The 27,105-nt window shown below is 48.2% G+C and overlaps 1 protein-coding gene across 1 annotated transcript in view; it reads left to right on the forward strand.

The window, feature by feature from the left end:
• BMP3 (bone morphogenetic protein 3) overlaps nucleotides 1–26,420 on the forward strand; it is a 73,685-nt gene extending 47,265 nt beyond the window's left edge. The window contains exons 3-5 of the mRNA XM_054633374.2: nucleotides 13,577–14,657; nucleotides 21,786–22,675; nucleotides 24,656–26,420. Of these exons, the coding sequence (XP_054489349.2) occupies nucleotides 14,339–14,657; nucleotides 21,786–22,675; nucleotides 24,656–24,847 (1,401 nt within the window). The 5' untranslated portion in view covers nucleotides 13,577–14,338 and the 3' untranslated portion in view covers nucleotides 24,848–26,420. The remainder of the gene's footprint in view (nucleotides 1–13,576; nucleotides 14,658–21,785; nucleotides 22,676–24,655) is intronic.
• Nucleotides 26,421–27,105: the final 685 nt, after the last annotated feature.

Here is a 27,105-nt window from a genome sequence, read left to right on the forward strand (position 1 = left end):
TAAACTCGGTCTCTCAGCAAACTGTTCTCAGCCAGAGGATTGTTTTCCAACTGAGGCAACACCCTGTTTACATGAATAGGCAAATTCACAGTCCACAGAGCTTCTTCCAGTGAGGGCAGCTGTCAGACTCTTTGTGCAAGGGCAGTACATGGTTCACATGTACAGCAAACAGTTCTTCTTCTGAAGGGTAACCCTTTTTTATAGTTATTTTTCTTTTTTGTGTTTTTCTTTCCCTGAAGAGTTGAAAGCTAGAACATCTGCTTCTTGGCCAGCCATTCTTTCCCACAAACGTTACTTCCCAAGTTCAAAAAGCTGGGCTGGGTTATTGTGTGTGGACACGTCTCGGTGCCCGTGGTTCTGGAATCTGCCTGGGAGCACAGCAGGCAGCTGGGAAGCCAGGCAGGCTCTGCTGGGGCCCCGTGTCTCATGCTTTAGCTCCTGGGAGCCAAAAGAGCAGCTCAGCACAGCGTTCCTGCACGAGCAGTAGACACGGTGAGAGAACCTGGGTTAGAGAGACGAGGTGAGCTCCTGTCGGTGACTACCAGTACCCACTGGTGCTTCAGTTAGATGTAACCTGAGCTGCAGGTGGCAAAGAAGGCCAAACACGGCACAGCAAAATTTAATTGCTCATTAAACACCTATTTCCACTGGAAATGTGTTTTACACCTGTCCCTTTTCAGGCAACTGCACTTGTTCCCCACCTGAGACATTGTCTGTGTGAAAAGAGCTTCCTCTGTGGTGTAGTAATTGGCTTCTAAATCTTGTCTGTCCCTGCTTTCCTGTCATCTACCCTTGGTGTTGTTAAAGGACACATTCTGAGATGGTTCCAGCAAGGCTGGCCTCTTTGTGTTTGCCTGTATTTCCTGTCCCCAGCTGCACTGCACCTGAGCACTCATGCACTGATCCCGAAGCACATGGAATTGCTGTGCTCTCTGGTTTGTTTGCCTGTCCCCGTGCTGGTTTGTTTGCCATCTCACAGGTCCCAGCCCAGCAGAGTCTGTGGGCACATGTAAAATTTAAAGGGATCTAGTGTGTAGGACATGCCCATTGAGGAGGTGCCAAAAGGGAAGTCTGTATTGAAGTGCTTCCTTTGCGAGTAGGAATGTTCTGCAAATGAGGGATTTGTGTAGCTCTTAAAGTTTTCCAAAGTTAATTGACTCCCATACCTTTTAATCTCAAAGAGATCCCTGTGGGTTTTCCCCCTCGTGGGGATGATCACTGGTGTTAGCCGTCCTGCTCCCTTGGCTGGTCCAGAGCAAAGGTCTGAGCTGACCTGCAGCATCACTTTGTGAACAAATGCAGGTAGGTGGCAATTAGCACAGGTCTGAGGTCTTTCCTTGCAGGCTGCTCTCTGTGAACAGCTTTTCTTTCATAAGCAGCATTGCTCAGCAGCAGAGCCATGCCCCAGGTCGGACTGACCGTGTTAGGGCCACACAGGGCAGGTACTGCCTGTGCCAGCCGAAGGACAGGGCACAGAGGAGCCAAGTGCCTGGCAGATCTCTGTACTGATAGCACAGACCTTGATTTTGTGGCTGTGCAAGTTGTGCTTGATTTTGAGGATGGCTGGGTGGAAAAACACACTTAGTGGCATGGTCTGGTAGGGCTGTGTGCTGAAAGGCAATAGAACTGTACAAATAATCCATGTGGTTAAGGAGATCAGTAAATGCCTGGATGAATTGGTTATTCACAGTGGTTTTCTGGTTTTCTTTAATCTGGTTTGGGGTATGACAGGTTGATGTTAGGCTTTCCCAAGGATCCCAGGCATATGCTCCTGAAGAAATGCCCTCCTGTTTGGCACAGCCAAGTGCAGCTCCTTCTAAGTGATCTGCTTTTGTCTATAAGAAGCAGCAGCCGCAAATGGTTTTGGAATAATCAGAGCATTTGCATCCAGCAGAATTTGTCTTGAAATAATCAGACCATTTGCATCCAACAGAATTTTTCTACCATAAAACTGTATCACTGGAGATGGAAGTGAGAAAGATAGGTGGGGAAAGGTAGGATCTGGTTCTGTTCTAAATGACAGTTTGCCAGTCTGGAACTTTGTCTGCTGCCTCAGCCTCTTCCCCGTGGAAAAATTTATATTTATAGGAACTTGCTGTAAACAATTAAATGAAAATATGCATTATTGACTCCACTGAAACTCCAAGAACTCTGCAGTCCTTGGTGAAATCTCACTTCTGCATGCCTCTAGGGTCTGAGCAGGGAGCAGGGAAAGGAAACTTAGTGTTGCGTGGTTGTTGTCGTAGCTCCCTTCCAATTCAATGCTACTTTTGTACTCTGTTTTGCTCAAAATTAAAGTAAGTATAAGTCACTTTATTCCAGTGGTAAATAGGTTCAGTCTTTAGGCCTAAAAGCTCTATGTACACTTGCTTTTCCAACCCCATCACAAACAAAAGCTTTTCCACCTTTTGCCATATAAATTCCTGAAAACTCAAGGGTGGACACGAAGCGCAATCTTTGCACTTAATAGAATTTGTTGTGTGAGAGACAAATCAGAAGAATAAAGAGGAGACTTCTGGGACATGATTTCCCTCTTTATGAATTTCCTGGTATATTTATTCTCTCGGTTACTTTGCTGTCAACAAAGTAACAAAGCTGTATCGTTTTGGGATGAAAAAGTGCAGACTAGTACAAATCCTGTCAGGGCAGAAAGGTGTGACAATTAAAGTTTGAAAGAAATATAGCAAATTCAGCTGATTCCTAGTTGAATAAGTGAATATTTCTGGGTGATTAGAAATGAATCATGCAGGTGAGAAGTGATGCTGACAGATGGAGAAGCATCACAGGCAGGTAGTTTTGAAGGGCAGATCTCCAAAATGTGATCTGTAATGTGTGGCCCTTCCAATATTCTGCTTGCTCTTGTAGAGGCTGCCAAGTGATGCTGGTTACTGGAGCTTTGGGATGATGTATAGCTCACACTGCCTGGATGGTTTCTAGAAGAAGGCTTTGTAAGCAGCAGGTGCTCGTGGGTTCTCTTTGTGCTGGCCATGGCAGGTGGCACCGCAGCGTTGGCGCTCAGACAGCACTGCCCGGGTCACAGCATTGCTTTAAAGCTGTGATTCCCTCTCAGGTGCCTGGCTGCCCTTGTGCCTGCCCGTGGTACTGAGTACTGTGTACGTGGCTGATGTTGTGCCCTTACTCTATTTTTCCTCTTATTTTTCCTCTGGGCTCATACCTGGCTCTGCAGAGGCATAAATCAGCTGTCCCAAAAAGGGAGGTGCTGAGGATAGGGAGGAGACTTGTGTTTCAAGATGGTCAGAAGTACTGCAGGAGGTTCTTCTGGCTCTTCTCATCAGCAGCATCGAGGGTACAAAACTGCAAAATGAGTAACACATGTTTTGAAGGAATTAAATGTGAAATTGGAAAAGGAAACGTGTCTCAAGTAAAACAAAGGCTTGCCAGATAAACCATTACACTCTAGAAATCTGCTGCTGTTAAAATAAAAAATTGTTTTTGAAAGGGTTCCATGTGGTATTGTTTCCATTTTCCCATGTTCAGTAAAGAAGTATCACTTGATTTCAGTTGAGTAAAAACAAACACGTGTGCAGCTAACAGATACTCTTATACCTCACCTGCATAGTGACCTCTGCTTTCTGCCCTTAGGGTTTTCTCTGTGGATTCCTGGATGCAACAACTCTTCTGTCTACTGGTGCTTTTTGCTTTTTGAGTGTGGTAGTGTGAGATAAAGACTTGCCTTCTGCCAGCTTAGCTCTCTTCAGCTGCCCTGCCCTAATCAGCATTGCTTCTGGATGTTTTATCAGATTTTGCTCTGCTATTTGTTTGCTTGTGTTTAAAGTATCAGATTTTTGCTATGGAAGTCATTGGCTGTTAGAACTGAAACAGCGCAGGGGTTGCTTTGGAAGAGAAAGGTCTGGGGAAGCCTGCTGCCTGCTCTGGTCAGGACACAGAGCAGAGGTGTGCAGTAACCAGCTCCCAGCCCAACACCTCTCTGAAAACACTCTCTTGTGAACATTAGGGTGAGTCAGTTCAGCTTTGGCTGCTGAGGGGCATTCCAAATAAAATAGCATTCTCCCTCTTCCTACCTTTCTGGGGTGGGCATTGCATGGACAGTAGCACTGTAGATGGCCAGACAAAGCACCCTTGCTTAAAAATAGGTGTCCAAGGTGTCCATTAGCCTGTTTGAGTACTGTGTATGTGGCAGATACAGCCTGGGGCCTGTGGGAAAAGCCTTCCCAAATACATCCTTATGGGAGTCTCCTCTTCCCATGGCTTAGAAAGTAAGCTATCAACAGCTATGTGCAGTCACCAGGCTCCTGGTGACCAGACAGAGGGTATGGAGGAGTTAATGTGCTTTCTTAATTTTCTGAGAGCATTTTCTGTAAATCACATCGCTGCCTCGTGTTCCTTACGGAGCTCACAGGCAGGACAGAGGGTTGGAGGGCCCAGAGTGACTGGTGAGGAGTCTGGGTGGTTTGTTCAGGGGTCACTCAGCAGAGAGAGACACAGAAATCTCTCAACACAATTGAGATGGGAAGCAAAAATCGGGATTTTGTGCTTTTAGATCTCAGGGGTAAGCAGACAATTGCTGTTTAGGACTGAAATAAGAACAGGTGTGAACATAACTTTGTGTCTGCTTGGCATGAGTAGTCCTTTCTACATATTAGGAACCTTTTAATAAAAGAAGCCTTTTAAAATTCTTGTTGTCACATCATCAAAGGGGAAATGTCCTTTTTGTACTCAGTAGGTTTCCTTAGTCCTGAGTTGCTCTGAGTGGAAGAAGTCTCATTTCATGTATGCTTCGACCACTTTTACCATTCCCTGGGTATAAGCTAGGGCATTGCAGGCTTGATGGACAGGTCAGCACGTTCATCTGTTCTAGAGGAAGAATGTAGCTTCAGGTGATGTTTCATTTAACTTATTTCCTAAAAGAAATGGAGGAAGGGGGAGTAGAGCATCTCCCGTGTCTGGGGTTTTATAGGTGGAATGTAGCACATGCAAAACTACATTTTTACCTTCCCACTGAACATAAAGGGATGCTCAGATTAAGTGCCAGGACAGCTTGTTTGCTTTATTTATGTGTCTCTGTGTGCACAGTACTTACTGAGGTTCCTAAAATACTGAGAAAGCTTTTGGACACATGGAGGGACAGGTAAGAAGAAGCCCTGGAAGAAAGGCTTGGCTAGTACTGCACTGATTTAAAGACTGGTGTTGGCAGAGAACTTGCCGTGTCCCCTGGAAACCTTTTCACAGAGTGGGTAAAAACATCCTGTTTCTTGGATCGAGTCTGGTGTGTGAGGCTTACCTGCTGAATCTGGGATTTGTAGTTGCATGCCAGGTTAAATACAGCTGGAGGATTAGACAAGTTGTAATTGCATGGGCTGACATCAAAACTGTCTTCAGCCATTCTTTAGCAATCTAAAAAGCATTTGCTTACATGTAATCTGCCTCTGTGTTCTAACCAGGCCCTTCAAACCGTGTCCAGAGCACTGTTTGCTAATGTGATAATTGACACCCTGTATAACATTGTGCCTTCAGCTTTCAGTCCTTTACTGAGCTCCAAATCCAAGTCTTTTCCTTGCCATTTTCTTCCCTGGCTGCTCACGTGTTTAGGCAGATACAAAAAATCCTCACTAGAGATGGCCTGTGTGGTGCTCAGGCTGAAAGGCTGGGCAAGTGTTTCTGTCAGGATGGTTTGTTCCTGAAAGCGGCCCTAGCAAGTTCAGTTGTTCCACAGTGCTGCCTCCCTAAAGAACGAGTGTCTGGGAAGCTGCCTCACTTCTGAGCACTGTAAAGCCCTTGCTCTTGGTCATGCTTACTCTGAGTCACTTGGGAGACTGTAAATCTTGGGTTTTTCAGGACAGGTTTGTATGGCGTGCAGAGATATCAAATTATCTTTTCAATGTGGAAAGGCATACTTTGCTGAAACGCATTTTCCCCTTGGCTGTCTGAGGCTGTCAGAAGATATGAAACTTGGTCTTAAGTTGAAGCCTTTGAATCGAATTCTTGTTCCCAATACAAAGCAAAAATACTGAACAATGGAGTTTATGTGATGTTCATACTTCAAATCCAGAGGGTAATATCAGAGGCTCTTGTATTTGATCTGCGTGGTTCCTCTGAGTATTTTTGCCATTTTACTGCATCTCCCTATCAAGGGAGTATTATTTATATGAGATAATCCTCATTTGGTTCCAGTTTGTTAAATGAAAGGAATGTGTTAGGCAGTCAGTTCTTAAGAGGTCTGGAATCTGGTCTGTAATTGAATCCATTCCCTCTCAGCTAATTTATGTAATCTGATGAGAAACAAGTGTAGTACAGTTTGTTCAAAGAAAATGGAGAATGTTCACTTTATCAAACCATAGCACAAAAGTGTTTTGAATGAAACAGCACAGCGAAAGGCCAAGTTTGGGTTCCCTTGCCTGATGAACCGTACTTGGGGCACCTCTCCTAATGAAGGAGGATGGAGGGAATGTCTTGCAGTGGAATGGCACTCTTTGGGTTCTGTGTGAACTGCCTGGTTTATTGGTTTTCCGTGGCAGCATGCTAGGTGTGCTGTTTGTGAAACTGCGAGCTGGGTGCTGTTGTGTCCTCAGGCTTCACTCGTGACTGCTGCATTTTCTGTTATTCTTACGTGTGCGTGCTATTTTCTAAACCAGAGCTAGGTAAGGAGCTGTTCTGCTGCAGCACCTGGCCCCTAGATTTTCCCTTGCCTAATGAAGTGAAGTCCCTCCTTTATCTCTCCAGCAGTGAAACTCATTTACTCTGGGCCCAGCACGCATCAGGCTGAGCAGGGCGGCCCGGTCGGGACCCGTGGGCGCTCGGGAGCGGCACCTTGGGCACGGTTATCACAAGAACCATCCCCTTGTTCTGCCCTTCTCCTCGCACTGCTGCTGTGGGCGAGCACCTGGCAGGCACTCGCTGGCTGGGGTTGGAATTCTCTCCCCTTGTGTTCTTGGGTGTATTCAGAGATACAATCTGGTAATCTGTAAGGACCTGCAGGCCAAGTCATGGCCAGCAAGCCATTCCCAACATGGGGCAGATGGCAACTTCTCCCTTCCCTGCTCTACCCTGTGGGTTTAAGAGCAGTGAGGAGATCTGCTGTAGGCCCACACATCCAGGGCTGGAGAGGGAAGGAGGCAGTGGGAGCTGAACAGAGCTCCAGCTGTGCCTGTGGAGCACAAAGGCAGCAGTGACCCCATGCAGGGGAGAGGGGTGGTAACCCCAGAGTCCAGCCCAAAGCCTCTGGAAAGCGTGGCATGCTCCGTGGATGCCTGACAGTTGGTGACAGGAGCAGCTCACGTGTGACAGACAGCTGTCACTGTGATCTGCCAGCTTCCAGGGCACAGTTTGGGGAAATGGGAGGCAAAGGGGTGAAACTGGAGAGCCTGATGAGAACAAAGCCAGGGCAGGCTGCTGTTGCTCCCAGCCTGTGGCTGGAGCCATATGGGGGAAAAATATCTTCTCAACATTTACAAGTGACTCTGTATTCTTCTTGCATAATGGTGGTCCCCATGTATGAGGCTTGATGTCTGCACTCACAGGTAGCATGCCCTGATTTTTGGGAGATTTTCACTCTCCTGATCATGTGCGTTGCTGTCTCTCATTGGGCATCAAGGATTTTTGTTACAGTCTTCACATCTTTGGGAGATGAAAGCAAGACACTGTGCTAATGTGAGGAGGTGCCATGCAGGAGTCCAGGGGATAATCCCTAGGAATGCAAAAAGTAGCAGGGATCAAGATAGATGTTGGATAGATGCATAGGTAGGAAGGAGAGAGTACATTCAGACTCGATGTTTGCATGTGTGAGATGTAAAATCCATTGCTGCCAACTCAGTAAATGTATAATTTGAAGATGTATGGTTCCACATCTGACTTGTCTTTAACTACACCAAATACAACTTTTCTCTTTAAATTTCTCTCTTTTTTACAATTTCAACTTCAATCTTATAAGAAAGATCAAATCTCTTCTGAGGGAAGATGGGCTTTTTACAGCTTTGGATAAACTAACCCTATATATTTGCAGTAGGGAAATGGAAACTACAGATGACTAAAATCTTACGGGAGAAAGAGTTGTGACTTAGGGAATATGCTATCCTGCCCTTCCTGTATTGTCTGGTTTGGTGTCTGGGCATCAGCCAGAGGCCTGTGTGCTGCTCCTGGAGCTGCTGCTGTGATTGCTGCCACATACAGGTGTCTGAGGAACTGCTTTCCCTCTGAGTTCCACCAGGAAATAGCTGTGGCTGTGCCCATGCCTGCACCCAGGAGGCCAGAGGCTGTTTCTTGGTGATTGACTTGCAGGAAACAGAACCGATGGGATGGGGGGAACATCTGCTTTAACTCCTTGTAAAAGCTTCCAAAACTGTTATTTGGGAAAGACCTGGCACCTCTAAAATTGTAAGGAGAGGGAGGAGCAGGAAGAGGCAGAGAACGGCCCCTGATGGGCTCAGGGTGGATCTGCGATTACTGGCTTTTGTGGCTGCATTTTCCAAGCTCTGCTGCCTAAGCTATGTCAGTAATTAAAGATCCAGTGAAGAACGGGTATGCAACTGCACTTCCCACATCCTTGGTGAGGTCTGAGCAATCAGGGTCTTGGAATAAACATTTGGTTGAAAAATCCCTCAGTACCCCGAGCTGAGTCTACTCATCTCCTGTACTGCAGCAGAGATCTGCAAGTAATTTGACCATATACAAAACATTGTTTCAGCAAAAAGTTCTTGTTCAGTATTGCCATCTTTCCCCTTATTTTGGATTATTGATCTTTTCTCCCATGTAATGCCAGTTAATTTTCCTTTCTGTGTAAATGTCTTGCAATTAATCATTTCACTGCTCATCCTTAGATCTCATTAGTAAAAAGTATTTTTATAAAAATCATCCGTGTCTTATAGGATGCTCAAAATGTGAGCTGTGGGATCTGCATTGAAGGAATGGTAGTCAGGAGTCATGCTCGGGAGTGCTGGCTGCTCAGGAAACCCATCTGCTTCCCTGCCCACCTGTGCCTGCATGCCAGCTGCCCTCCTGCTGTTGTGTCCCTTCTGACATCCAAAGCATTGCCACAAAATGGAAGCTCCCAAGTGACATGCTGTTATCCTTTGCCAATACTAACTGGAGGAAGCTCTGGCCTCTGCCCTAAGTGGAAATCTGTCCCCAAACCCTTCTGTGGTCTGGCTTGCATTCTAAAGCAAAGGTTGATTTTCTTAGACAAACAGGACAGAGCATAAGAAAGTAACTTGGCAGCCTTACACTCCATTCCTCTGAAATGTCACTGGGTGTTGTTCCCAAGCTCTTGTCACTGTTCAGCCCTGATCAGACCCAAGTGAAGTGGACATGCACAGTAATCAAGAGAGGAGCATTCCAAGGACTGATAACCACATGAAAGCTTCTTGTGTGTATTCTTAGGCCTTGTGGCTCTTTAGCAGAAGCAAATGCCAACTGTCCAGCCCAAAACTACTTCTCGCTGAAAACATAAGGTGCATGGAAGTGTCCAAGTTTTTTTCCAAAAGGAGATTATAGTGTTGTCACAGATTGTGACATTTACTGCAGGTACAGGGTTTGCACACTGCCTTAAGGGAACTGATTTTGGGCATTGATGGGCAAGTGGATCCCTGGAAATATAGATTTCTTACCGGGGGGGGGGGGAGAGTTGTAGGTCTTTTTCCAGCACATCTGAGCTGTATGCATCAGTTAAGGTCTGCAGGTTGTATTAGCCTGTATATGTTTTCAGTTCTTTTCTATTCCTTCAGCACCCCACCAAAATCATAATTTCGTTCTTTTTATGTGGCATCTGAATCTTTGGTCTTGCAAGAACATGGGGATCTGTTGTTGTGGTGTTTGCTTTGGATCACAGAGCGAAGCTGGAAAGTAGCAGGAGGTAGGTGCCGAAGAGCTTCATTCTGCTGAGCCACCAGCACAGTCACAGCAGGGTTGTTATTTAGTAGAACATGTTTGGTCATTAGATGCTCTCCTTTTGGCCCTCTGTGAAAGAGGCAGCTGGGGAAGCTGTACCCTTAGCTCCATTTCCCCACACCCAGAAATCAGATTACAGATGACTAAAACCTTTGGGCAGTTCTCTGCGAGGCAGGCAGGGACAAGCAGTGCAGGCCAAGCCACAGTTCCCACCGCAAAGAAAACAAAAACACAGGTGCTGGAGGGGCTGCGGCCACGCAGATGAGCTGTGTGTACAGAACAGGGCTTTGCATGGAAGGGGAACACGGTTCTTGTTCCTTGGCTGTTGTTCGCTCAGGGCGTGCTTCATTCCAGCTCGCCTCCAGGCAGAGTTCTTACAGGTCCTGCAGCAGAGCTTCTCTGTGGTGAGAGAAACGTGTGATCCTGGGGCCTGAGAGAAGAAATGCTGCTGGAGGGCCCCTCCAGGGGGAAGGCTGCTGCTGGCCACCTGAGCAAACACCCAGCCCAGCTGGAAAAGGCAGCACGGGGGATGCAGGGAATGGCTGTGCACAAGGGGGTTTGCTCGGGGCTTCCCACCTCAGCCTGCCTCATGCAAGGCTGTTCCCTGTGTGCACCTCTGGGGCCATGGGCATGAGCATGACAAGGAGCACCTGCCTCCTTGGTTCCAGTAATGGGAAAGCCAGTGCGGGGCGTTGAGGTCCATGGAGCATGGTTCTGAGCATTGCTGGATTGGTGCTGTGGTTCTGAGCAGTGCTGGATGGGTGGCATGGTTCCAGGCATTGCTGGATCGGTGCCATGGTTCCAGGCATTGCTGGATCAGTCCCGTAGTTCCAGGCAGTGCTGGATCAGTCCTGTGGTTCCGGGCAGTGCTGGATGAGAGCTGCTCAGGTACCAGGTGTACCTGGAATGTGTGTGTGTCAGCGATGCTAGGAAGGGTTATGGGCTAGGGCACGGTGGTCCTGCAGAGCAGATGACCCCAGGGAGATGAGACAAGGTCCCTGGATGCGGGACAGCACACCTGAGCCAGGGTTTGGGGTCTGGTAAGAGCGGGGGTGGCCTTGTGGGGCTGGGAACGCACGGCTGGGCAGAGCTGGTGCCACTGCCCCAAAGAGTCAGTGTCAGAAGCCCTGCCATGGCAGAGCAGAAGGAAACCCTTCTGAGACAGCTAAACAGATGTGCGGGGGGCTGGTGGGGTGGAGCTGCAGTGGGGAATTCTCCAGATGACAGCCAGGAGAGCTGGATGCAGGAGCCACGGCAGCAGAGATTGCTGTGCCGAGTGAGCTCTGCAGCAGCTGAGAGCCAGGCAAATAGCAGCACGAGTGTGGGGTTAGCCTTCACATGCTGAACAGATTTTGCTAATATCACTTTGTTATGCAAATATGTAATTATTTCATTTCCTCTAGAAGGAGTATTTGTGGTTTCCTGTTCCCCGGGACTTCCGAGTGCTTGTAAAGGGAACAAATAGCCACAAAGTTACTGGGTTGTGCACTCTGTGGCAAGCTCTGAGAAAGTGATAAACCTTGGAGTTTTGGTGGAGGTTTGAAATAGCACTTTTGAAGGGGCTGCTGGAGGGTGGTGAGGCTGGCCCTGACGATGGCACAGGACTTGCTCACCATTTAAATAAACTTAATTTGGATTGAAGCCTGCTCTCTGACAGCTGCTAAGGAATGAAAAGGCCAGGTTGCTGCACAGGCTGGAGACTGTGGTGATGAGGATGGAGCTGCTCAGGCCCAGTAGGGCCTGGAGTTGTGCTGGCTGTAGCTGGAGGGCAGGATATGTCTGGATAACTGGTTTGCAGCACTTATGTGGAAGAAGCAGAAAAGGAATAGCAGAGAGGTGCAGAAGCACTGTTCCCTTGGAGGTCAGGTGTGAAAGTTTGTCAGCTGTGGAGAGGAGTTCCTGGTTTGGTTTGGTTTGGATGGTACACTCACAAGGCTCTGGCATTTAAAAATCTCATGGAGTGGGGGATATTCCTAAACTTTGCAAGCTGCAGAACTCTGTGTAATGAGTGTTTTGATATGTCACAGGGACAGCCCATAAAGCGAGGAATTTTTGAAACCCTGTGTGTGCCTGCAGCAGCTGTTTGAAAAGGGGGATTCAGAGAAAGCTCCTAATGCCCCGACAAGTCACTTTTTCCTTTCTGTTTCACATGCAGTGTCCTCTTTCTCTCTCCTTGCTGGCTGTAACAGGCTTGAATAGGGCTAACTTTCTATTTTAGACACTTAGCTGCAGTCAAGTGCTGGGGTGAGGTTCTGGGAACCAAATTTGGGGTTAATTTTATATAAGCAGGGCTTTCTGCTAACACTCAAAGGATTTTAAATAAAAGCTCAGCCATAGGGTGCTTGAGCTTCCATGTTGAACTAAAAGTAGTTCTTGTCTAATCCCCTTTTGCTTGAGAATGGTGTAACAGGTACACAGTGTCTGAGGGTTTAACTTTTTTTCCAACTCAGGTAATTCTTGATTTACAGTGGTCTGATCTCAAGAGTCAGGAAGCTGCTCAGAGGATATGTTGGAGATGTGCAAAAGATGACATCTTTCAGCAAATGGCTTGGTGCTGTAGGTATAGGACAGGATTCAGTTATGCTACTTCTTATTTAAAGACTTGTGGTGTGTTGTTGCTTGGGATTTTTATTTTATGTTACATCTTCCAACAGTAGGAAAAAACTGAAATCCTGAAATTATCCTGAAATGGTAATTTCCAGTTGCATAGAAATGCTTCTTTGGGACTGACAGCTCTGGTGTGGATATAAGCCAGGGACTGCTGCTTGTGCTGAATTTTTTGGCCATCAGTTGAAATAATTTTGTTTTCTTTCTGCACAGATCCACATTGGTTTTATTACTTGTGTCCAAAAAGAAAAGCAATTATACCTTAATGTTTTCATTATGAACTTATTAATTATGTTTACTTGTATTGTAAGCTTTTATATTGCATTTAGTGTGTATTTTTAATCTAGTGAGAAGTAGAGGTAATGGTACTACTTGCATGGATAGTGACATGGTGTGTGTTTCCACATCTACGGATAGGATTTGGAGATGCATGCGGCAGCTTTGGTGCCTCAGCACTGTTAGAGGATGAGTCATTGCCAGGGGTTGTATCTGAGCCTTCAAATGTGGGAGCATATAAAAATCACTACTGTGCTGTTGAGAATCTTCACTTTCCTCCCTGCCTGCTGGTGGGCACTCGCCTCTTGTAGTTACAGATGGGCTTATACAGTGCATAACAGTGCTTGCTGCCCATCCTAATGTCAGTGTAATTTGAGAGGCAATACATAAAGTGTCATAGTGTTCTATTTGGGGCTGGATAATGATACACTTGCTGTAGCCCGTGGAAAGGCCAAATGACCCGTGCTGAAAATGCCATGTGCTAAGCTCAGTGTGCTGGTCTGTAGGCCAATCTTATTATCTCCCCTCTTCAGCTTAGAAACCAAGCTGATCTTGGGAACCAGCACATTTATAAACTGTGACACTGCACTGAGGCTCCTCTTCCACCTCCCGTGTGTTCCCTGCCCGAGGTACAGATGAGGCACCCCTTTATTCCAAAGCAGATTTGGTAAGGCACAGCATCGTATGTGCTGGGCTGTTGTGTGAGGCTGTGGCACTGCCAAGGGCGGGTGAGACAGAGTTTCTGTCCTCTGGTGCTGAAAGACAGCAAATGCGGGAGGCACATGGAATTGTCTCAGCTGAGCAATGAACACCTTGCCGTGCTCTGCTCTAGGTGCACGTCTGCTCCCACGGGCTCCAGGTGCTGAGGGCACCTCCTGGCCGGGCTGGAGGAAGCCGAGGGTCACTGAGCCTGGCTGGTACTCGGGAGGGGCAGGCAGAAACCCAGCACAACTCGGTGAGCATCGCTGCCACCTGCCCGGTGGAATGTGCTCCGCTCCCAGCCAAGCCTTCAGACGTTCCAGGGGAGAAGCGTGAGTGCGCTACTACTCCTGATATTTTTTTCCCTTTTTTTTAATGCGATCACGTTATGGTACGGCCTTTGGGAGGGGCTGGGTGGAGGCGGGCAGGGGACCGTCCTCCGCCTGGATCGCCGTCCGCCCAGGGGGATGGAGTTTCCAGAGCATCCCCTCCCTCCATCCCGTCGGTCCCGTCCCGTGGCTGCGCTCCCCTGGGGTGGCGGCTCCCCGCACTTGGCCCCGCCGCAGCGAGGCCGGGCGGGGCGATCGCCGCGCTTTCCCCGCGGGGCTGCACCGAGTGCCGGCCGTGCCGGGAGCAGCAGCACCGCCGCCTCTGCCCCGACAGCAACCTGCGCGGCTGGGAATAAAAAATAAAACCCTCGCTCCCCGCCGCCAAGGGAGGGCGGTCCACACCGCGGAGCTTTCCTCCGCCCCGCTTTTTTGTCGGTTTTTTTTCCGTTTTCCCCTTTTTTCCTTCTCCAGGAGGAGAACGCCCCGAGCGCGCTTTCCGCGCAGTCCCGGGCTCGCCCGGCCGCGCCGAGGGGCCCCGGGCGCCGCCGCCGCGCCGGAGGGGCGGGATGGCGTGGTCAGCCCGCTGGGTGCTGTGCCTGTGCCTGGGATGGGGCTGCCTATGCCTGGCTCTGGGCGACGCGCTGCGGCCGCGCCGGCTCGGGCTGCGGCGCCGCGCTGCTCCGGGAGCCGTGCGGGCCGGCCGCGCCCGGGCCCCCGCAGGTGAGGACGGCGCGGGGCAGCGGCGGCCCGGGCGGCCGGCGGCGGCCGACAGAGTGGCGGAGCACATGCTGCGGCTCTACGAGCAGTACCGTGACCCGCCGACACCGGCCGGGCCGTGGCTCCGCCGGGGAAACACGGTGCGCGGCTTCCGCCCGCTGCCCTCAGGTGAGTGCGCTCCGCGGCCGGGGAAAGAGGGCAGCACCGCGGGGTCAGAGCATCGCTGGGGTGGGGCCCGGAGAGCGCGGTGGAGGGGAGAAATGAGAGAATTGGAGGAGTATCCCTTCCTGCGGGGACTGTCGTATATTAGGTTATGTCCTGTACTTTATTGCCTTACTACTTCTGCTCTGCATCGGGCATCACTGTCATCAGGATAGCTGAGTACAGTGCGAGGGAGGTGGAGTAATTAGCAGATCTTCTCCGGAGTCCCCCGTGTGTTAGTGGTGTTCTGCACCTGTAGCTTCTGTTGGAGCCAAGGGCTGATCTGCGCCTGACGGAGCCATGCCATGGTTTGGGGTTTACTGACAATGAGATGCAGTGGCAGATGAGGTCAGTTGAAGCATGACTTAGGTGTCATAAATACTTCATCTTGGCATCTTTGGAAGGGGCGCTTACATCTCTCCGTGATTACACACTGGCATGCACAGGTAGATGGGTGAAAATGTAAAAACATTTTCTGTAAGGGAGGGGGATATGTTTAACATGCCAGCATCTCAAAAGAACCATGTCCTACGAGAAAGAGAAAAGTCACTGTCTTGGTGCTAACCCTAACCCTTCCCTCTTGTGGTTTTTGTGCATGTGAGCTCGACAAGGGCTAAATGGAATGGCCAGAAGCCAAAGATGAGCATTGCTGGGATGTCCTTCCCTTATCTGCTGCACCCAAAACCTTGCTGTATGTGGGACAGCTGTCAGGGCACACAAAGAAGCCCCATTTGCCAGTCTCTTGCTTTTCTTTACACCAGTGTGCTGACCCAGTGGCTTTTTCTTAGACAAGCATCAGTAAAAGTGAGAGCTGTCTGTGAGGTTCAGTGACTTGCTTCAGGTCCTTCCTGTCCTAGGAAAGAGAGCTGTGAGTGGCAGGCTCCCTTGCTTCTTCAAAAGCAACAATGTCTTTTATAAGGCAGCTCTGAACAGAGATCAAATACAATGAGGAATGAGTTGCTTGGTGTCTTAGGTTTCAACTCTGCAAGTTTCTCTGTCCACAGGAGAGGCTTTAGAGGAGTACTTACCCTGGGTTTGGAGCATTGAGAGCCAGGACTCTGCCCAGCTGCTGCTCTTTCTGAAGAGCTCTCTTGCCTTTCTAACGTGGCTTGTTTGCTTCGTGAAGTCTCATGTCCCTGACTCTCACTGACTTAAGCCTACCAAAAGAGGGGAGGATGTAATATTCACTACAGCCCCCTCCCTCCCAAAAAAAGGAGAGGCTGTTAATGACCCTAGCAGAGCAATATTTGCTCTGTTACAGATATCTGATTAAAGCCATTTATTGTTCTAAACCTAGAATGTTGTTGGTTGAAATCCCATCTCTGTGGTCTTTCTGATTATATTAGTACTCTCACTTGATGTTGAGTGGCAGCAGTCCTATAAACACACTGCTTGCTAATCCTTTTCCTCCTCCAATACTTCCACAGATCGAGTGCCAAAGCAATAAATTGGTTTTAAAAATTGTTGACACTTTAATAACTATTTATGCAAAATATTTAACCAGTTAGCTGTTGTCTTTCTCTTGCTGTTGGCAGCAGCAGCAGCTTATTTTGTGTGGTTATTGATGGCAGAAAATCTGTTTCCAGAAAGCCCTTATATTTGATGTTCCTCAGGGTGGTGGGTGCAATGGAAAGACCTTTTCTGTCTTCTTCCCTTGGGCCCAACTGCCTGACAAGGCCTGCCATGAACATGGCACATCCAGCAGTATTCCCCTTTCAAGGTACTTTGTCTCTAGATCCTCTGCTTTCACTGTTGTGCTCCTTGGCTCCAAATTTCAGTCTTCCACAGGCTTCCCCTTGTCCTTAACGGGATGCATCAGTTAATTTAATATGTGATGTTGCTATTGCTCCTTCACATTTTCCCAGTCCCTCTGCCAGCCCCTTCAGGACTCAGCTTTTTGTCTGCTGGGAGCAGAAGTTCCCTCAGAATTGTCCCATGTCTCCTCCATCTACAGCAAGAGGTCTTGAAGCAAATTTTCAGTGGTTTCATTTGCAGTTTAACCTTGCAATTTAGTCTGACATTTTCAGGAGAGAAACTCTTCCTTTTCTGAAGCACAAATTTTCTGAGCTCTCAAGGGTAGCTGTGGAACCTTTCTGTCCTTGCTTTTCCTCTGCGGGGGCTTCTGCTTCTTCTGCAGCACATGGGAAAGGCCCTTCCCCAATCTCCCAGGTAACCCAGCAGACACATTTTGGAGGCTCTGGAGTGTTGTGTGATGAGACCAAAAGCTCGTAGGATTTCTTGAAGCTCATCCCTGTTTCTAGTCAGAGAACAGGGGTGTCGCATGTGGCAGCTGTGGCCCTGTAACCAACAGCCAACAAAACCCAGCTAAGACTGATTGATCAAAACAAGCATCCTCATTCCTGGTAAAAGCAAGTTTCTCTTTCTGTGGCTCAGTTCTCTGAGGGGATGGGACCAGAGCTTCAGCCCCATGTGGCACCGCTTTGAAGCCTCCTGCCCTGAAATCTCTCATGCACCAGACTTCACAACCAGGCTGGACAGTTGCTTGTTTGGGCTGGGGCTTTTGGCCATTGATTTTGATGAATGTTCATGTGATCATTCAGGCAAATTTGTTTCCTGTTAATCTTGCTAAATCTTACCTGGGCGCATAATTGTACAGTTTAAATAGCCCAGGAAAAGGAACCTGTGGCTGTGACAAAACTGAAAAGAAACCCCAAGCCTGAAATCCATGAGGAGTGCAGTGAGGATGTACATATATCTTTCTCTGAGTGTTTAGTTACACTTTAGTACTGTTCTCTTTTATGGACTTAACTGCTCTAATTTGTTTCTCTGTATTTGAGTCGAGGGATGTTCAGCCTGTGATTTCTGCAGCAGCTCTTCTCGCTGTTGCAGGACATTTCTGGGACAGCTCTGGTAGTCCTTGTATTGCTTTGGACAGGCCTTTTCCAGTTCTTTACCTGTGGGTGCCACAGGAGTGAGTGGTTTTCCATCCGTTGTCACTCTAAAAAGACATATAGGAAGAACATGAGCCACAGTGGAGCACTGAGGCAGTTCTGGCAAGGGAACTCTGGAGCTGTGGTCCTGCAGGGGTGTCTGTACACGACTGGTCTCTCCTGGAAGAGACCTGAGCAGAAATGTGCTTACCCTCAGCACTGCCTCTGGAAGTGTGCTGGTGGCTGCCCAGGCTCAGGAGTTGGAGGTCACATACAGCACGAAGAAATAAAAGAGAGCGGAAAGATAAAAGCCTCAAATGCAGATTAGGTTTGCTTCTGAAAGCATTTTTAATACTAGCGTCACTTAAGGAGCACGGCTTGCAAATGAGTCCTGACTTTGTTTGGAAGGTCCTCCTAATGGTGTTATAGTAAAGCTGTACAATCAGAAATTACTTTAAACTCTTTTTTAACGACTGAAGTTCAAGTAATTTCAGGTATTACACCTGCCCCTAGGCCAATTCTTGTGGTTTTAGAGCTATGTTCTCCTCCCTTTCCAAAGGCCTTTCTTTCCTTTGTTGTGGTGCGAAGTGCCCACGCAAACGGGGAAACGGAGCTCACCGGCTGCCATCAGCCTGCAGAAACCAGTCCAGGCCAAATGCTGGCCCCTTTGAGCACCAGAGTATCAGGGGCTCTTTGCAACAAGAGCTTTACAAATATCCAGTCAGGAGACTTGTGTTTTTTCCTTCTGCGTATTTCTTCAGTTTTGGGGTTTGCTGTTTTTTTTGCTGCCCTCCTGTAAATACAATGCAAGCAGTAGCATCCTGGTATTTTTCAGGAACTTGACAAACATTAAGCTAAGATTTGGGCAGATGAGCCCAAATCTGCAAGCCTCTGAAGCAAATGGGCAGGATCTGTAGGTTTGGTCTCTCAGGACAGAATTTTCTGGCTTCTGTCACTGTGTGTCTCACAGTGGTGCCATGCATGTGAGCGACCTGTGTTGGCAGTTCCCTGCCGGTCCCTGTTTCTAGAATATATTGCTTCAGCCTGAGGAGCTGTGGCATCAGAGCACAGGCTGTGCACAAGTTGCTTTTCACCCCAGCAGCCCAAGTGCAATGAATCATGGCTGTGAGGATTCTGCCCATATTTATGTCTGCTGTGGATGTACCCCCTTAGCCTGCTTGGCTTGTGCCAGCTTTGAGCTAGATGTTGTGTTTAGTCTTCATACCTGCTGTGGTCCTCCTGCTTAAAATATAGAGAAAAGAGATAAAGTGGCCACTGTGCAGCACACTTAGGATGTGCAACGTGCAGATTTGTGGGTTTCGTACCATGAAACCCTCGTGTAAGTTAGGTCCCGGCTATGCAGCTTTGCTGTTTCTACACAAGTTGTTTATTTGAGCAGCTGATAGCTTTAGTCCGTGGTGAACTTGCTGCTGTTTTATATCAAGTTGCTAGCTGCTGTGATGTTACCTGCTTTGCTATAAGAATTAGTAAAACCAGTTTGGCACCCAGTCCTATGCTCTTTCAAAAGGGAGAACTGCATCCCATCTTTTCCTTTTGCACAGAACACAAATTGGTAACTAGGAAGCAGCAGCCAAGTAAGAGGAAGATGGGAGAAAAGAGAAAATCTGGTTTCCAAATCTGTTTTTGTTGAGGAACTTGTTCCTGTTTCCAGCTCCTAGTGAACTTTTGTACATGGGCTGTGAAGTGATGAGAACAGGATTTTACACCGGAAACGCCGATCCATTCTTAACCAGGCCCTGGCACAAGGGTACCTCTTTAAGATCTCCTTTAAATGATGGCTAATGGTGACTGTATAACTAAATAGGCCTTGTTATTGCATCCTTTTTCACCCGTGGGATAGATTTGGCAGTCCATAAAAATGTCAGGGCATCCTCTATAAAGGTAAACACACCACATGTTAGCAGATTCATTCCAGCTTATTGATGCTTGAAATCCCCCTTGTGACAGGAATCTGCCTGTGCTAACAACTTCGGTCTTGACAGACCTACTGCACTTCCTTAAAAACACATTTCTAATGCCAGTCACAGGCCTTCCTTGCAGCTGTGGGTTGGTGTGGGGAGGTGAGGAAGTGTGATCCGTGCCCCTAAGATCCAGCAGGTACAGGTACTTCAGCTGCTGTGCCAGGAGCTGGGTTCGAGTAAACAGTCTGGAATGGTTTCCAGCAGAGCAAAAACAAAGTCTTGTTTCAATGAAATGAAATTTTCCTGAGCAAAAGTTGCTTTTGTAGTTATTTTAAAGCTTCCTTGACATGCCTGTTATTTTTAAGGGTAATTTCTAACCTGGGGAACACTTATTTCAGTGCAATGCTCACACGTGGGAGTCAGGTATTGGTGTCACACAAGTGGTGTACTGGACCCGGTGCTCCCAAATTTTGATGGAACCCCAGGTTATGCAGTTGGGTTTCTCGAGGTGGAATCTGGTGGATCCACAGATGTCTGTGCTGGCCACTAGTAACTGTTTTTGAGGTGATTTTGCAAATGAAAGATGGGAGAACTCAGAGCTGCTGAAGCTTGGAGGTGGTTGTGTAGGAAAATAGCACCATCTACTGCAAGTACTTTGTCTTGGCGTAGAGCTGCAGGCTGGAATTTAGCTTTTAACCAAAACTATAGACTCCCTCTGTCTGCCCCATGCTGTCCAGAATTTCTTGATGAACAAAAGGAGCTTCCTTTTTCTTTTAATACAATATGCCAGCTTAGAAAAGGCAGGATTTTTTAAGTGGCATTGGTAATAAAAATTAAGATCAAAACTTGTCCTTCAGCATACAGCAGTGATGCAAATAATAGCTTCTTAAACAGATGCCCATGAGACACCATGAATTCTGGCTCCTGAGACTGATCTACTCAGTGCCCTGCAAAAGTGTGTATTAACCTTATTACATCCCAAAGTATGTAATAACCTTCTTACATCAGTGGTTACAAACCAAGCAGAGATCAGGTCCTCATGTATGCCTGGTGCAAGCATAATCAAGGGCTGGTTTTGGCTTGAGGAATAAAAAGTGGGATAGAACTCCAGGTAAATCTAGTTCCCTAGGCATCTGTTATAGTGGTATGTGAGTTTTCAGCACTTAGAAAGTTACCTATGTGCTCTGCTGTCAGATGAGGCTGAACGTGTAAACAAAGATTATTCCTTAGGTTATTTGGCCTTTTCACTCTTTTGGCCCTGTTCTGCTGAAGAAAACATGGAGTTTTTTCCATAATTCCATGAAGCAGTGCATCTGCTAAGTTGGGGAGAAGGGTTCTCTCTTTCTTCCTGCTTTTTTTAATGTACTGATTGGAATACTATGACACAAAAATGTCCAGAAGAGGAGGAAGCTGCTTGGATTGCTGGGGTAGGGATGGGGCTGCACAGGGAGAGTCCAGGCATTTGCCACACTTACCTGAGTGGCACTGGCCATTGGGATACTGCAGGCTGGAGGCACAGAACATGAAATTGTCAATGTCTGTGAAAGATGAGTACTGGAAATTATGTTTTCACTTGCCTGGGCAGGGGACTTCCTACCTTGTGTGGAGGGTGGGAGCGGTGTGGCTGGTCATCCCTAGTCCATGGCCATCTCTGTGCTTCTCATTGCTTGGACTGACCCTTTGGAGAGGCTTTTCACACGCCGTGGTGTCCAAAAAGCATTTAATTCTGCATGCCCCCATTTCTATCACGTGTCAAGATGTTTCCAGCCCTTTGGGCAGGGCTGCAGACCATACCTTAGCTACACTGTATTTGAGTTTTCCCTGCCAGCCTGGTTTTACAGCCTAACATTCTGATCTGTATTTCTCTTTTCTCTGAAGGACAGACATAACTGCAGCCCACAGGGATTTTTAAAAGAAAAATTACACCTTCCTCTTGAGCCTTGCTGTTGCACTTTGTGGGGGTTAGAGTCCCCCACGTGTTCCACCCCACGACCCCTCAAATCTAGTTTTGGATTGGCTTTCTTTGGGCTGTTGGGGTTGCTCTAGTACTGTCTGCCTGCCTTCATCTGTATGATGAAATACCTTCTAACTCTGGCATGAAAACTGATAAAGTGTCCAGGATGGAATGACTAAATGTACCCAGTGTAACTGATTGCTCTAGCGGGAAACTTCAGGTGTGATTAGTGTCTGACTTAGCCAAAAGGCTGTCAGAGCAGCCCTGTGTCCCCTCTGGATGACATTTTTAGATGCCCGTATTCTTATGTGATTACTTGTTTTTCTAGGGAGCCCCGAGGGCCAGGAGGTGTACGTTTTTAACCTGACATCACTCACAGAGTCTGAAAATGTCCTGTCAGCCTCAGTGTATTATTATATTGGTGATCTGCTGCATGTGAAGTGGAACTGTTCCCAGCCCAGTGGCTGTTCCCATCACCAGCACAGGAAACCTGAAATTCAGATACACCTTTCAGTTTGGACCTTTCCTTCAGCTGGGAGCCCGGCTCGGAGCCTGGGACGTTTCCTCATCAATGTCTCCTCTGCTTACCAGGATGTCCTCTCCTGGCAGTGGAAGGATATCACTCAGCTCCTGCACGAGGCAAAGCAAAACAATGAGCTGCTGATCAGCGTTAAAATGGATCTGCCCGGCCATCATCCCTGGGAAAGGGTGTCTTCCTCCCACGAGCCTTACATCCTGATTTACGCCAACGATTCCGCCATCTCCGAGCCTGAGAGCGTTGTGTCCACTCTGCGAGGACACCGTCATCCTCTGGCCAGGGTCCTTCCCAAGCCACAAGGCCACAGGAGGAGGAGACGCTCTGCAAATGTCCTGTTGCCACTGCAGAACAACGAGCTCCCAGGAGCCCAGTACCAGTACGGGGAGGAGCAGAGGTGGGAGGGCACGAGGCCCTACAAGACCTTCCAGCCACAGCTGACAGACAGGGCCAGGAGCAAGAAGAAGCAGAGGAAGAGCCATCTGCAGAAGAGCCAGACTCTGCAGTTTGATGAGCAGACACTGAAGAAGGCGAGGAGGAAGCAGTGGAATGAGCCCAGGAGCTGCACCCGGCGCTACCTCAAGGTGGATTTTGCAGACATCGGCTGGAGCGAGTGGATTATTTCCCCCAAGTCCTTCGACGCCTATTACTGCTCAGGAGAATGCCAATTCCCAATTCCAAAGGTATGTTGCTTTTTCACTGTCTGTTACCATAAACTGGGCATTTTGTTTGCCATGTCCAAGGGGATCCAAAAGCAATGGATCCAGGCCCACTCACTTTCAAAATATCCCATGGTTTGTAAGAGCTGGTTGCATGTGAGTAGCAGGGGAGGCTGATGTGCTCCTAGCCCTGTGACCTGGATTGATGAACTCTTTTTCAAATGTCCAGTGTCATTCTTAGAAACATTCCTAGTAGGTCCTGGAGGCTGCTTAAACCTGGGATTTGAGGCTGGCCTAAAATGAGGGGCATGCACAAGTAACAGCTGCAGGAAACATCAGTAAAGGCAGGGCTCTTGGACTCACTGCAGCCTTTCATTCCAGAGTCTTTGGTCCTGCCACAGAGAAGCCAGAGCAGTTGGTTCCAAAATATATGTGGCATTTCAGGGGCTTAGGGAGGCAAGGGAGTCTCCCCTTGAAAGTGGTGGGTGGAAGAACAGCACCCAAGGGGATGGAGCCCAGGCAAAGCAAGCTGCAGAAGGTGGGGTCCTCTTCTTGGAGGAGGAGAAGACTTGCCTAGCTCCAGCTGCAGGGTGGGCTTCAAAGCTTGGCATCACAGGATCTGCTGCTACTGAGAGTGTTTGCAGAGGGATACCCTGACCCTCAGCCAATAACAGACTACTCTGTGCCTCTGGGTACATCACATTCCCTTGCTGAGGGTGAGCCCCTAGAGTTAGCAACCTGGTGGGTAATGGAGAACAGATGTGCCACCCACACCTCCAGATGTGCATGTTTTTAGCCATGCCCTGGTTCTAGCCAGCTGGTTTGACTGCTGTCCAACCCACCTGTGCTGGGAGCATGACCTGGCATAGAGCTTGTGGCCACAGAGATGTTTTCCTATCAGAAATGAGAGCTCACAGCTGCCTTTTGTGCCCTGCTTGTAACCCAGCTGCAAGAACACCCCGCAGGGCAGTAGGTGTTCTACCTTGTGGCATGTGATCGGCAGGCTCAGGACAGCTGTTGGGCCCCCAGTTATTCTGGGGAGAATGCTGCCCAGTAGCTGAGTAAGGAAACGTGGCTGGGGGCTACCAGAGCTTTCACTTCCCTTTGAAGACAGAAATGATACAGAAATCTAAGTTGTATGATAATCCAAAACTTGTTTTTAAATCCCTGGCTGCTACTGCTGAGGGGTATAGGTACTCTTGGATTCAAAGCAAAGCAACAGAAATGTCTTTGATCAGCTTAGATGGGGATTTAAAACTTCATGTACTAATGTGCTGAGCAAAAGAGATGACAAGCTGGAATTCACAGTTATTCCTGCTCTTTTTGTAGGTTCATATCTAACCCTTAAGACTGACTCTTTTTTCCCAGAACCAAATCATCTCTCATTCCAGCAAAACTGCAAGTTGAACATTTGGCCAAAATGACATGGTTCTGTGTATTTCTCAGGGCCATGTGATGGGATACACACTAAGCTGTTTTGATTCCCAGACTGTGTGTGTAAGAACAACTCTAAAAGCCAAAGCAAAAGTCCCCAGCTAAAAGCTGTATCTTGTGTATTTTTCATGCTCACTTATCTCTTGTACAGATACTTGGATCAGGAAGCATTTCAGGCTTCAGAGAAAAACTTTGTGCTTTTCATTTCTCTGCATTGGTTTTTTATTTTTATGAACACCTTAAATTGCTTCTGGTTTTGTGATCAAGAGTTACCTTACCAGGCAGATTGGCTTTCTCTTCAGAGCTCTTTCTCTTCAAACCCAAGCTCTGGTGTCCCTTTTTATGAATTTAGGGAACTTTGCCCTTTGAAGTTCCTCCCCTGAGGAAAATGTCACTTTAGTGCGAAGCAGAGCTGTCTTGGAGGCTCACTTCCTCAGCAGTGCCACTGGCTGCAGATGTTCCAGCTGAGGGTCTCAACGGGGCCCTTCAACAAAGCAATGTTATTGTAGAGTAGTGAATCCATGGCAGTGTGGGTGCAGTGACATGTTCTACTGTGTCTTTCTCTTGCAGGCCATGAAGCCATCCAACCACGCCACCATCCAGAGCATTGTGAGAGCTGTTGGAGTCGTCCCCGGCATCCCCGAGCCTTGCTGTGTTCCTGACAAAATGTCTTCCCTCAGTATCTTATTCTTTGATGAGAACAAGAACGTGGTTCTGAAGGTGTACCCCAACATGACAGTGGAGTCCTGTGCGTGCAGATAACGCCTTGGGAGGCTGTGGGCAATGCCAGGGTGAGGGCTTGCTGTCTGGGGAAGGGGTGGGCAGGAGTCTCATCATACCTGCTTCATGTTTGCACTGCCATGCATCTCCTTTGGACAAGAAAATGTAAAGAAATCCAGTCAGTGAGAGTGGGAGCAGGATGGATTCCAAACAGCGATTCCAAGGGAAGTGAACACAATTTTCATTTGACCGTGATTCTGACCAAGACACAAGGCTTGGGAATGGCACCTGGCTGTACCTGTTGGAAGTGAGAGGGGAGAGAAGGATCTGCAGATTTTTGAGACTGCCCAAAGGACATAGTGATCTATTTTTGTACAAGATGTTGGAAGCAGCACAGGCTGGTACTTCCTATCTCTGTTCTAATGGTGACTAACGGCGAGGGGAGGTTAGAAATGTAATAGTCTTCATTTTAAAGCTAAGTTTCTTGCCTTAGGTTTTAGAGTAGTTTAAGGCAGCAAAACAAATCTGACATCCTGAAAGCTGTAGGTAAGCCCAGGGGACCGTGCATCTCCTTGGTAGGAGGTTACCCACCTTGTGTGCGAGTTCCTTTCTCCTGACAGTGCTCTGTAATTGAGCCCTTGGGAGCTCAGCAGCCACAGGCAGAGGAGCTCCAAGCACCCCTGCTGAGGGCGTCCCTCTGAATTCTGCTATGGACACTCAGCAGGCCAGGGCTGTGGAAATGCCACTCTCAGTTAGATGGCTGAATGACTTGTTCACCTCAAGTTCTAGAACAGTCTTCCAAATAATCTGTGGGCTGCCTGCTTGCAAGGAGGCTGTGGCCAGGCTGTGCAGTGGCCTCTACTCCCAGGTAACAAGGGACAGGACCAGGGGTCACAGCCTCCAGCTGCACCAGGGAAGGGACAGGCTGGACATTAGGAAGAATTTCTTCATGGAGAGGATGGTCAGGCAGTGGAAGGGGCTGCCCAGCAAGATGCTGGAGTCACCCTCCATGGAGCTGTTCAGGAGGAAAGGGGCACTCGATGCTCTGATTTAGCTGGCAAGGTGGTGATTCGGTTCTTCCATCCTCGGGGGGCCCTGAACTCATCAGCAGCAGCAGGGTGTCACTCCTGAGGCAGGGCTGGTCCCAGAGACTGGCACCCTCAGCTGAGGAGAGGCTTGTGAGTTTGCAGGGTTGGTTTAGTGGCTCCTTTTTCCTTCTAAAACCAGCATTTGTAAATGATTTCTGGGGAAAGGTTTATCTGTGTACAGAGTGTCAATTTTAAAAAGTGAAAATCACCCCCAAGAAAGAAAAGTTATTTTGTATATGGAAAGAAACTTTTACAGATGCTTCTAATTTATTTTGTATCAATGGCCCTCCTAATGTATCCTCCTTTATCTCAGCACTCTTCAAGCCATGCAGTTTTCTCTGTCAGTGCAAAGATGAGCTGCCAGGACTGTAGGGGAGCTCCAAAGGACAGGAGTACCCGCAGGGTGAAGGGCATGTTTCACTGCTGATGGATAAGCTTGTCTGCTCTGTATTGTTTTCCTCCAGTCATGTGGAAATTGTGCTTGGAATTCCGGAGAAGTGGAAAATAAAATGGCTTTAAAATGAAAACCCATGTTTTCCTGTGTGGCACTCAGACATTTCCAAGAACATTCAGGGCCGCCTGGGAGAGCCTTTCCTGAACCTCTTCAGGCTTCTGGTGCTTGGGGCTGTGGGGTTTGTTGTGCAGAAAACATCCCAGGTTGTCTGCCACGTGTCTGGATGTGGGTTTCCACAGTTCCTCAGAGTGGGGAGAGGCCAAGAGGCTGGTGGGAAGGGCTTCCTCCCAGGCCTGGGCAGCCTCAGGACACCTCAAGTTTTGTTTTTAAATGTTTGTCTCTTTTGCTTCCAAGCCCAGGGCAAAGCTGAGAAAAGGTGGAGAGAGTAGCAAGTGGGACTCCCATGTTTAGATCCATCCTTGGATTCCAGGTTCTCCCGGTGGGTCTGTGCTGCCTGAGGGAAGGAAACGTTGGCAGTACCTGTTTGTTCACCTGTGCAGCTGGGAGGAGACACTGAGCATGGAATTGCAGGGAAGCTGCACTTGTGTAGTGACTGGAGGAGAAGCATCCTGCCCCACGTCCTGTGGTCATTTCCCCTCTGGATCCTTGTTTCCCTCTGTGTCTCTGTATCCCTCTGTCCTTGCTGTGTATCTGTTTTTTTCTCTTTCTCCATGCCTCACTCGTGTTCCTTTTTATTCTCTGTGGCACTCCCCAAGACATTGTTCCTCACAGGATCCTTGTGTCCCGTTCCCTGTTTC

Source organism: Agelaius phoeniceus, chromosome 4 (assembly GCF_051311805.1).
Source record: "Agelaius phoeniceus isolate bAgePho1 chromosome 4, bAgePho1.hap1, whole genome shotgun sequence".
Lineage (NCBI taxonomy): Eukaryota > Metazoa > Chordata > Aves > Passeriformes > Icteridae > Agelaius > Agelaius phoeniceus.